The following is a 12,468-nucleotide window of genomic DNA, read 5'->3' as shown; positions in this document are numbered from 1 at the left end:
TCACTTTTTGGCTAGCATGCCTTGAAATAGGTAATAATTGCTGTTCAAAGCGGCGTTAGACCCAGCTCTCTCACTAATTAATATAAACATCGCGTCGTCATCCGAAAAATACCAATGTAATTTGATACCATAAACGTTTATATATGGCTGCTGTTCTATAGCTTGATTTCAGGTTCGTTATATAGCTCCCCGGTGGTATCCCGCCCTCCAGCAACCTGAGCAGCCTCTCGTACGACAATGTGATTGACATTTTCAGATAACACAACGTCTGTTTCAACGACAACGTCTGCGACAACGTCTGCGACAACTACAACAACAAACACCCCGTGCCCAAATGTGACGTGCAACTGCAACAGCAATTCGACGGTTAACGGTGAGTCAGGAGAATGAGTAGATTTGTAATCTCATAAATTTCCAAATGCACGCCTACAGTATAAGTATAACGATATAAAACCTCTCGGGGTGTCGGGTTAGAATAAGCCTCCAGAAACCTATGCTGGTCGGAAGAGGCGGGTGATCAGGCTCTGTGATTTGGTTAATGCGTGTCATCGTACACCGACGTCGTAGATCGTTTTTCATGATATCAATCACTGGACTGTCTGGTCCAGACTCAATAATTTACAGGCCACCTTCATATCGTCGAATGTTGCTAATTGTGGAGTTATGTTTGTTTGTTTGTTTGTTGTCTAACGCCGCACTCAGCAATATTCCAGCTATATGACGGCGGTCTGTAAATAATGGAGTCTGGAACAGACAATCCAGTGATTGATATCATGAGCATCGATCCACGCAATTGGGATCGATGACAAGCATCAACCAAGTTAGCGAGATTGACCACACGATCCCGTTAGTCGCCTTTTACGACAAGCATAGTCGCCTTTTACGGCAAGCATGGTTTGCTGAAGACCTATTCTACCCCGGATCTTCACGGGCAATTGTGGAGTTAAACAACAAACAAATAAACAAACACGATACAGAAAGATCGCCTAAGCCTTCACAGTTCGCTGTTCAGAGTTAAGCCCCTTACGCGTGTCAGTATTTTATGTTGGTGTGTTAATAATTCCCCGGGTTTCACCTCGGGTTCTCCTCCCACATTGAGCTGACAGCCGTGACATGACAGCCATGAATTATTTTTTAATACCTCTACCCAAAATACTTCAGATCAAACTACTTCTGTCACAACCACCACGACAACCACCACAACAACCACGCCGACGGCAGCAGCCTGTGTATGCAACAACGCCACATCACCTGGTAAGTAGAAAGATGTGACGTCATGATTCACCTCATTCTCTCGCTCACTGGTTTTGTTCCATGGATTTGATCACTGTTATTCCACTGGCCTTACTAATTCAATGATCTAGTGGATAGAACGTCTGCCCGGAGAGCGGAAGTCGGTGATCCCCGGCCGCGTCATACCAAAAGACGTTGAAAGATACATGTTGCTACCTTGCCTCGCGCTCGACTTAAAATAAAATAAGGACTAGTCGGCTTAGAGTCAGTATTCTATGTCCAAATGAGGTACTTACGTTAAACTGAGGCATGGTATCTCAGCAGGCTACCACAATAAAACCGGCATTAGTCCGAACTTGTACAAGCAGCCACACACAATTTGGTTGTTGGTTGGTTTGTTGTTTAACGCCGCACGCCTCGAGGCGTGGCGACTAACGGGATCGGGTGGTCAGGCTCGCTGACTTGGTTGATGCATGGCATCGTATCCCAATAACGTATAGCGATGATGCTGATGTCAATCACTGGTTTGTCTGGTCCAGACTCGATTATTTACAAACCGCCGTCATATAGCTGGAATATTACTGAGTCGGCGTTAAACAACAAACAAACAAACAAGAGAGTATATATATATATGTTCTCAGTGTTCTGAGTTGTGTATCCACAAAGGTACAAAAGACAAACCACAGTATGAAACATTGCATTAAGATGCAGACCGTCTCGATCCAACTCTAGGTTCTATCTGGCGTATCTAGTCACCTCTGCCTTCAGCAATAACAATGAACATATATTTTCAGTTTCAACAACAACGACGAAACCTGTAACCTGTCCAAGCGACGTCACGGCATCCCCCTGTGTGTGCAGCAACACTACAACCGCTGCTGCAGCTGCTGCCGACACAGATGCAGGCTATGCAGCGGAAGTGTGGGCCATGCGAGCTCTCGTCGTTGTCATGTCCATGATGATAATGGCGATGGTTGCGGTGTACCTGAAAAATGCTCTGTACGTATAGCTTGTCACGTTCACAACCAGCGTTGTCTCATACTTAAGATGGCGTTTGGTCTTGTCATATTCCACGGCATAAGAGTAAGATTGGAACAGAAAGTTATGATTTCTATATGTTTACAGTAGCCTCTAGGGTTTGATTAGGCTGGCGATAGTTGCATACGACTACATTCGCTAGACAGCCACAGTGCCACAATGTGTTTGTCCCTTAATTCATTTCAATCATAATAAAAGTTGTCACCGCCTCACCAATCCACCCACCCACACACCCCAAAACAAACTATGACCAACAATATTGTTTTTACAAAAACACATACATAAAAATTAAATAAAATAAATTTCAAAATAAATAAAATACAACAAACGTATAAATAAATCAAAATCAATAAGTTCATAAATATAAAATAAATAAGGGACGCAACCCTGCAAAAGCGAATTACGGCGCCTCAGATGAGTTGAACGCGGGTCCCCGTGGCCCCGTTAGAGACTTGAACCTGCATTGACAGGAATCCCTGTTTATCAATACCAGAGTGATAGCCCTGTCTTTACGTTTGCTCACGTTAATAGGGTGATTTGTTTACTTATTTCGTGTGTGTGTTTCAATAAGCAGTTCATGAATTTTGCTTTTTTTCAGAACAAAAGTCCCACAATCAACGCCGATAAATAAAGGTAAGGTTGATATTGTATCACGACTCAGTGAAACGGGGTGATTAACAGGGTATGGAATGTAAGGGTTTCCTGACTAACGGGGTGTGAACTATAAGGGTTTTCCTGACTTACAGGGTCTCGACTGTAAGGGTTTCCTGACTAACGAGTGTTTGATTGAGTGTCATCCAACCTAGACAAAGTGGTCAAAACTCAGTTATTTACAGACCGGCATAAAAAAACATTCACTCATTCACTCATTTCTATACTCTAGTTCAACCCAGAACGAACAGCGTTGAGAGGGGCATCGGCAGCGATGACTACGGTCTGAAGATTGAAGACTTGTAAGTTCAGTACCCGTGTTATAATTTGTGTCAGTGAGAATTACAAAAATATCGCAGTTGAATGGTACGCGTTGTCATATAAGGAAGAATCCTTGTGGTTGTGACTGCCGAGCCAAGTGTATAGTTAGCCAGAATCTTAGCAAAGTCTTTGATAAGCATTTAGAATTTGGAAGAACATGAATACATGACACATTGTCGCGACCTTTCAGAGCTAGAACGGTAAGATGGTTGTTGGTCCTGGTGTTCTTCTGACCGATGCTGCTGCACTGATTGATCTCCCTCATAGGTTCATGTATATTAACTCTATGCATCTACTCAGCATTCACCTGATGATACCCGTGAAGATTCCGGGGTAGAACAGGTCTTCAGCAACCCACGCTTGCCGTAAAAGGCGACTATGCTTGCCGTAAAAGGCGACTAACGGGATCGGGTGGTCAGGCTCGCTGACTTGGTTAATGCATGTCATCGATCCAAATTGCGTGGATCGATGCTCATGATATCAATTACTGGATTGTCTGGTCCAGACTCGATCATTTACAGACCGCCGTCATATAGCTGGAATATTGCTGAGTGCGGCGTTAAACAACAAACCATCAATCATAAATGAATCACCTGATGAAGGGGGCACGGGTGGCCCAGTCGTCTAAGGCGCCCCGATTCGCTGTACAGAGTTGCGTCCCTTGGGCACGCCAGAAACCTATGATTGTGTGTTCGAAACCCGGTTCGCCCCGATTATGTTTCTAGGTTTGTCAGCACCATACCCGTGCTCGTGGGTTTCACCGAAGTGGTAAACGTCTGAGACCTGCATCACTTCGGGCTTTCCTCCAACATTAAACCGACACGCCGCTGTATAACTGGAACGTTAAACCCAACTCACTCACTCACCTGATGAAGGAGGAAGAAGTAGCTCTGCAACGTCGTGACAAAGAATAAAATAAGTTTTATCCATAAAAAGTGTCATGTATTCAGAATCGTAGTTGCGATTCCCGGGCCACTCACTGCTGGCAGACTGTGGCGAACATTGACCACGGTCATCCTGGTGGGCCCATCGTCTTCTGGCAGTGGTAGGTGATGCTGCAACGAAGGTGCTGGAGCTGTGGCTCATAGGTAGCCTGATGCTCTTGTTCTATATTCGATTTCATATTCACCCAAATTACGATCCTTGGTCTGTGAGCACCATACCTGTTTCCTTAGTCTCGCCATAGTCATGAGATCCGTGAAGACCCGTGTTAGAATAGGTCTTCAGCAACCCATGCTTGTCGTAACAGGCGAGTCTGCTTGTCGTAAGAGGCGGCTAACGGGATCGGGTGGTCAGGCTCGCTGACTTGATGATGCATGTCATCGTATCCCAATTTCGTGGATCGATGTTCATGATATCAATCACTGGATTTTCTGGTCCAGACTCGATTATTTACAGACCGCCGTCAAATAGTTTGAATATTGCTGAGTTCGGCGATAACAAACAAACAAACAAACAATATAGTGTTGAGCGTCTACGGCCTGCTCAACTTCAGGCTTAAAGTGTCATGCCTCGATATTACATAAATAAGCAGCGATGTTCCTTTTTTCATGAGACCGCCTCCGTGGTCTAGTGGTAGAGCGTCCGCCCGGAGAGGGTGAAGGTCCGGGGTTCAATTCCCGGCCACGTCATACCAAAAGACGTTCAAAGATGGTACTTGTTGTTCAGCGTTTGTTTGTTTTCTTTCAGTGGAAAGGGGTAACACAGTGATGAAATGAGAAGGTTTTCCTGACGGTACAACACACGTCAAATCTCCAGGATTAACTTCATTCATCGCGCACACAAAACCTTCACGATTTCTACTATTTTTAATGCAAACACCTTTATGAAAATGTCTTCACGATGACGTCATGATGCTGACCGTCTTCTTCATAACCTGTTCCTACATTTAGGGGTGATTCATTGTGTGATGTGGTATAGACCGAATGTTATAATTTCACTACTACTTGCTTTTTCTTGTCAAACAACATTATCTCGTCGAGTTACATGGAAAAATGAGTGACACAACAACTCCGGGCCACGAGATAAGAAAAGGGTGTTGTTTGAAGAAGAATAGACAGTTTTTCTATTCATTATATATTTTCCTATTGATGTGACATGTCTTCGTCTGGAACATAGTACCATTGAAACATTCGTGACCAACTCGTGTTATTCCGGGACAAGCCGAATAGCGACTCGTGCCCCTCTCGTGGCCATTTTTGCAACCGGGATCCGTCTTTGCGCAAACGGGCATACCCAAAACAATTGTCAACTCGTTGTGTAATGGTTCACATATAGTTCCCCACATATCATATATATTTCAGATGCAATTTAAAGCACATCGGGAAGTGCGGAATTATACGGTATGATTGAACACATTTAAATGTGTCTTGGGTATAATTTTAGATGCAAGAGATATGTAAAATCAAAAATTATTTCTGAGCGATTCTTTGACGAAGAACTTGAAATCATGCGCGCATTCTGATTGGTTTGTCGTATTTTCGCACATAACATTCACCGATAGGGGGACGAGTCTTCTTGCAGGTTACGGAAAGGGGCGAGTGGTGACGAATGCTATTGAAACTGACTGAAAGTAGTTCCGGCATAAATTCAAAATTCATGATATGTGTGCTTTGGTTGTGTTGTTACGCGTGTTTCCATCCTACCATGGTGGGTACCTCAGTGTGTTTACGTGTATACAAGCATGTTTTAAACCAGATACATCATTATAACAGTCTTGGTGTTTGTTATATGTAGGAATATTTCTGGAATGTTTGTTGTCAAGGCATTGACCATGGCGTATGCATTTGCGACTGACCTTAATCTTGTTATAGTATATGAAATTTTACGAAATTGAGTTAAATGTTTGAAATTGATGTTTTATATCTGTTTTCTGCGTTATAAGGTTGTTACTTGTTTTTTTAAATTGTGCACAAAATGTAAGGGATATATTTTTCTGTTTATTCTATTTTACGACACTCGATGTTTCCTCACCATGAACTTGTATGAACACAACGAAAATAATAACTGTGGCCATGTTCTTATTTATTTACTTTATTTATTTATTACTGGAAGCACACTCCTCTCTTGTTTGTGGATGTATAGAACAGTTAGCTGAACATGGACCCACAGGCTTTCTAAAGATTATTCAGTTTCAAATTCAATTTCTAAGTTTAAATTTACATTTTCAAATTTTAATTAAACTTCGCTGTCTCTATTTTTGTTCACAAAAGAATGTCACGTTATTCCCGTTTAGGGAAGGAAAAGGTGATGTGGGACTTCATTTTGATCCAGACAGCTAACTCTATACGATGACATGCATCAACCGAGTCAGCGAGCCTGACCACCCGATCCCGTTAGTCGCCTCTTACGAAATACGGGTACCAGTGCACGAACATATCGAATGATGTAACTAGAGATGTGTGATCCTTCTATTTGAATAAGAGGCGCTAAATCCCAATCTCAGAGAAGATTAAAACACAAAAGCGACGATAGCACCCTCACGGGCACCGCAGTGTAGTAGTGTACAATGAGACTATTGATAGACATGTAAATCTGTCCATAACAGCATAATTATTTTTTCGTTTTTAGTAACAAATAAATTATATGAAAACATTTACAATTACCTTGCAGAAAAGCATTTCAGTATGTTGCAAGATAAGGTAGAGCAGACATTGCCGCCCATTATTTAGGAGGTTCGATGAAAACATATATATTTTGACACTGCGTCTTTAATGAGGATCGGATAACCTGACTGCGTTTGTTTGTTTGTTTGTTTGTTTGTTGTTTAACGCCGCACTCAGCAATATTCCAGCAAAATGACGGCGGTCTGTAAGTAATCGAGTCTGGACCAGACAATCCAGTAATTGACATCATGAGCATCGATCCACGCAGTTGGTATACAATGACATGCATCAACCAAGTCAGCAAGCCTATTATTTCAAAGCCTTTCAGCATTTCTGTCAACTTTCAATTAATCAGACATTATATCTAAAAACTGCAATTATCACATAAACAGTCATAAGCCTGAAAATGGGACTTTGAAGAAAATGAGTCCAAATGTTTGATGTCGTGTGTCATATGAATTGAAACTTGTCAATTGTATTTTTGTGGTTCCAAGATACTGTAGTTTTTAAAAATAATAAATCAAAATGTGATTTTTCACCCATTAGATCTCCTGGTGGGTTACATAGTTTACTTTCTGACTGGGTCTGTTAACTTGTTTCTGTGATGGAAATCAAAGCGACAATACCATTTCTTTATCATAACAAATGTCTGCTGAAAGCAGCGTCCATTGCCAGTGTACGATTCCAACTATACCGATGAGCAAAAGAAACTATACCTTTCAGTTGAGCGTATCATGTGTTTGGTTTTCAATTGAAAATATCTTAAGTTAGCGATATTGTTTAAAAAACCCTGTAGAGGCGCCTTGTCAGATCTCAAAGAATACTTCTACATAGTTTTATTTTTTTAAATGTAATTTAATTTAAACTTTTCAAAATTTAAAAAAACCCGTTCGCATTATATACAACTGCTGATTGGTATGTTAGACATCTTATCTTTGAAAATATAAAAAAAAAAAAAATTTCGACACAATTTTACATTTTAAACATGGTAGGGGTCATGTGACTGCACATTCATTTCTAACCCTAGTCTTCATTGAACCAATTTATTTTTTCACAAAATTACCCAGCCACAGATTACTTTTTACAAACTGTTGCAGGAATGAGTGATGGTTAAATATACATAATCAACAATATTTATGTCAGTTTTTCGATTACATAAAAACAAACTTGGAATAATTTCTTTATCCCCTCAGTTTATTATGACTGAGTTATTTCAAATTTCAATTACATAAAAAACAAAATCGGCACACTTTTTAACTCCCCCAGTTTATTTAGAGTTCGTGCGAGACAATGTTATGTAAGGTGGGCAGAACTTCTTCTTTCATCACGACTTGTAAACCTACCAACAACACAATCACTATAATACTGATAATGATAAACATTTATTACTACAAAAACGTTCCTACGCTGTTAATTCGATGTTTCACGAAGAAATATATATCTATTAACTGTGTAACTCTCCTCTAAAATATTAACTATTACTTACCTAAGTTTCAAAAGTAATGCAGTTTCAAAGGCGTTGTACGGAGAACACGTTATTGATACCTGGGTGCAGTGCTCTGATAAGGGTACGAGACACCTCCTTTTTGAGGGTCTACTTTTGTCTGTCTCAAAGGCAGTGGCGTGCCGAGCATGATTACAAGCTAAAGAGCGAGACGGTTCTTTTGAAAGTGTTTTCAATGAAAAAGGACGTACCGTTGGGATAATTCCACCAATTACGTTGTCCGATGGAAATTTGTTGAACTTAGTTTGTGTCACCATACACACTACCAAACATACAATGCACATAAATATATCACTTCACAGTACATTTTTGCCAACACTTGAATATGATCATACTTTCATAGCGACTACATATGAAACAGTTTGTTTTCATGTATATCGTAAAGGGTTACATCCATAATATTTTTCGTCGCCATGACCGCCATGCTATCTGCATATGATCAAGGGCTTTTTCTTTTGTAAGACATGAATAATATCTATGAGCGAGGGGGCATCTAGCTGCCTGCCTGGGCTGTCTTCTGTTACACTGATAGAGAGATAGGCTGGACGCTTTCATTGCTTACTCACTTAACAGTAGCTCTTGGCTGACTACTAGTAGCCGCTTGTACATTCAAGTCGTGAATGACACCCACTAAAGTCAAGAATATGTAAGTATTGGCTTATTGATATTTTAATCATACCTTTGATACTGACTATGTGAAAATATATAAGATAAATATATATATGTATGTCCATATTGGTGTACCTATCATTATTATAAGTATTATATTGAATACAAGTTACAAAACCATTTCCATACTCATAATAATCTCTGCTGAAGGCAGAGTCCATGGTACGATTCAGACTATATCATGAGCATGTCTTTATGAACCATGGTAATTAGTGATATAACACTGGTGGCACCAAACACATGCAAAGGCAAGTCAATTGTTCACCTACAAAAACATGGGAACATATCTAATAAGTCAAAATGGGGAATTGCATAAGACAATTTCTGTCACTGGTGCGTTAAATTCGGAAATGTAGTCCACAAGTCTACCATAAAATGTTTTGAAAGATTTGCTAAGGCCTTGAATGTTCCTTGAATGATCAAACCACTTTTGATCAAGAGTCGTATAGTGCTCTTTGAAACACTTCCTCTCGTCATTTTGGCGTATCTATGTATTTGACAGGATTAAAAGAAATTAATAAACAAAATGAAATAAACATACATTTTTATGTATATTGACGATTTTGTTATTTGCGGTAATTAATGTTATTAGATATGCGATCATAATCTGGGTATACATCTAGAGTTATGTGTTAATGGAAATTTTAAGACACGATGGCATTAAAAGTAAAAATGCGATACACGATAAATAATACTATATATACGCTGCATTATAGATACACCAGTGTAACATTTATGAGACAAATACGTTAGCTTAATAACAAATGATATAGAACACAGTAATTACAAGTATATCGGTAAGCGTTATGAATATAAAGGACATGTATGAAAATAATAGTTATGAGTACCTTGGGGTTTACGCCGGTTGCGTTGGTATTCCAACATTTACTTTACCAGGACACCACATACTGTACTCGTCTGGGGAATAGAACACGGTCATTCAACCTCAACCACTCGGCCACCCTCTGTCCCGTACAGAGTGAAAAAGATAGCATACGTATAGCGAAAGTGTCGTTTAGCGCGAATTTTGAGGACTAAATAAGTTAACAGAATAGGTAAAATCGTACGTCACAAGAATAGGTATAAAATATACGTTTACGTATTATGTATGACCAGAGAGTATATTTCATGACATTAATGATACGTCAGCATTGTATTAAAGGTCTGTGAGTGAGTGTGGTTTTACGCCGCTTTGGGCATTATTCCATCAATACCACTGCGGGTTCACCAAAAAGGGATCTTTTATTAACCCTCGTGGGAATCCTTCTTGTGTGGCGAACGCCCCCTACAATTCAGTGATAAATGTGAGAGCTATATATCACTAAATTAAAATATAATTTATATTCTATACACTACATATTACGGCTACACGTTGGTATAGTGTCTGTGAAAGAGGTGAGGTGAAATGTGGTTTAACGTCGCGTCCAAGGTTATTGTACTTATATAGCGACGTGCATGCGCGCGCGTGTGTGTGTGTGGCTGCTTGTACTAGACCGGACTGATGCCGACTTATAGTGCTAGCTCCCTGAGATACCATGCCCCAGTTTAACTTGATTACCCCACTCAGACACAGTATACTGACTCCGAGCCGACCAGTCCTTGTTTTAGCCCCTTAATGCCGAGCGCCAGACAGGGTAACATCTTTTGGGGGGGGGGGGGGGGGGGGGGGGGGCATGACACGGCGGGGGATCGAACCCCGGACCTTCCCCTCTCCGGGCGGACGCTCTACCTCTAGACTACGGAGGCGGTCTATGAAAGATATTATTATCCATGGACGGAATGACATATGTCTAACAACTGTTTGCTTTCTATACGTGTCGAATCACTGCCCCGGGTCAATCGTGATCGTTCGTTTGTCATTCGGGCAAAAACCGAAAGGTTACGGAAAGTTACGAGTGGGGACGAATATGCCCTCGTACATGTATAACGAACACCGAACATTCACGACTATAGTTCATGATGCCATGTATCAATTGGTACAAGGTGATTTCAAAATTAAAACACAAAGGGTGACCCAGAATTTGTCACGTACTGAAGTAAATTTCGAAAAAATGACCACACAAGATGAACGAATAACTAATAAATTATATTCAAAAATACAGTTTTAGGTTTACAATAAAAAAAAAGCAATACAACGGGTCCAATACGTGGTAGCATAGCAATAAGTGACGCCCTATAATGAAAGTGCTCTCACGTATGTCAACAATATTGCCACTGTCGAAAGTCTTGATACATTCCTGTCTCCGTTCTGGAATCCGGAATGGCCTTGCAAGCTGGCAGGAATTCGTTGTTTTCAGATCCAATCTGCACTTGACAAGCAGATAAGTCACGAGATCGAAAAACACATCGAATCGCCCTCGTCCCGCTAATATATAGGTACAGCCAGCCTTTTAGAAACTGTCCCGAAACTTCTCAAATGATCAGGCTTGACTTGTTTGTTTACAACCAACTGGGGAGGTAACTCTTATCACACTTCCTGTTAAAACCTGGCCACTAAAGCACTCGCCAGTTTCAGCGAAAGACAATTACCACAAATATATCCCCTTTCCCACATTCTACAACACAAAATGAGTTATGAACGCTAAACATTACCCGGTGCTATGTTTGACTTTTTCACCCCCATTGTTCGTTTAATTGACTCACCGTATTCGACGTAATAAGCGCCCCGCTCTAATAAGCGCCCACGGCGATATTTGCTCATATGTAGGCTAGTGAACAATCCCAATTAGCACTCCTTCCGATTGATCAATGTACACAAGACTTATTTATTCGCGTATAATACGCACTCGTGTGGTATATGCACCCTTAATTATGGGAAATTAAATTCTGGAAAAATATATCTGTTGTATATAAACATTTCAGGCTGTCGGCATAAACCACGAAATTTATCTTTCAACTCTATTTTTTTTATACCAAAATAATATTCTAATAAGAGCCCCCTATTTCTAATTTTGAGAGCGTCCTGGGCGCTTATTACGTCGAATACGGTAAGTTTACTGCATGTGATTAGGGTGAATATCCTCTTGATGATACCTGATTTTTCTGTGACACGACCTTTCTTTCAATATTCGAAACCGAAAGTCACTGACTACCTATAACACATTCTTGGTTAGTGGCCCAGTGTTCTTAGGCACCACAGTTCGCCGCGCAGAGTTGCGCCCCTTTGCCGTGCCATGATCAGCTGATCGTAGGTGCGATTACTAGATTCGATTCGAATTTGATCCTTGGTAATCAGCACCATACACTGTTACATTAAAGTGGTTAGGGTTCGAGTCTCGTTTGGCTCTCTTTAGGAGGACCCACTACATTACAACTGAATCCTGTTGAAAGCGACGTTTAACTATTTCGTTGATAGCAACTGGTTATATCTCGGACACGTTAACGTGATTCAACCTGATATAATATTACAAAATATAAATTCATCAGGACCCCCGTCGTGCTATGACA

At 40.6% G+C, this 12,468-nt stretch overlaps 1 protein-coding gene across 1 annotated transcript in view; it reads left to right on the top strand.

Annotated features, from left to right (window-relative positions):
- LOC124112167 (cadherin-23-like) overlaps positions 1–5,487 on the top strand; it is a 31,850-nt gene extending 26,363 nt beyond the window's left edge. The window contains exons 24-29 of the mRNA XM_048386245.1: positions 257–373; positions 1,162–1,254; positions 2,028–2,232; positions 2,870–2,904; positions 3,155–3,224; positions 4,933–5,487. Of these exons, the coding sequence (XP_048242202.1) occupies positions 257–373; positions 1,162–1,254; positions 2,028–2,232; positions 2,870–2,904; positions 3,155–3,224; positions 4,933–4,945 (533 nt within the window). The 3' untranslated portion in view covers positions 4,946–5,487. The remainder of the gene's footprint in view (positions 1–256; positions 374–1,161; positions 1,255–2,027; positions 2,233–2,869; positions 2,905–3,154; positions 3,225–4,932) is intronic.
- The last annotated feature ends 6,981 nt before the right edge of the window (positions 5,488–12,468 follow it).

Source organism: Haliotis rufescens, unplaced genomic scaffold, assembly GCF_023055435.1.
Source record: "Haliotis rufescens isolate VD_foot unplaced genomic scaffold, xgHalRufe1.0.p SCAF_6, whole genome shotgun sequence".
NCBI lineage: Eukaryota > Metazoa > Mollusca > Gastropoda > Lepetellida > Haliotidae > Haliotis > Haliotis rufescens.
Note: the sequence above shows the minus strand (reverse complement) of the source record. Positions and strands in the feature narration are given on the sequence as shown.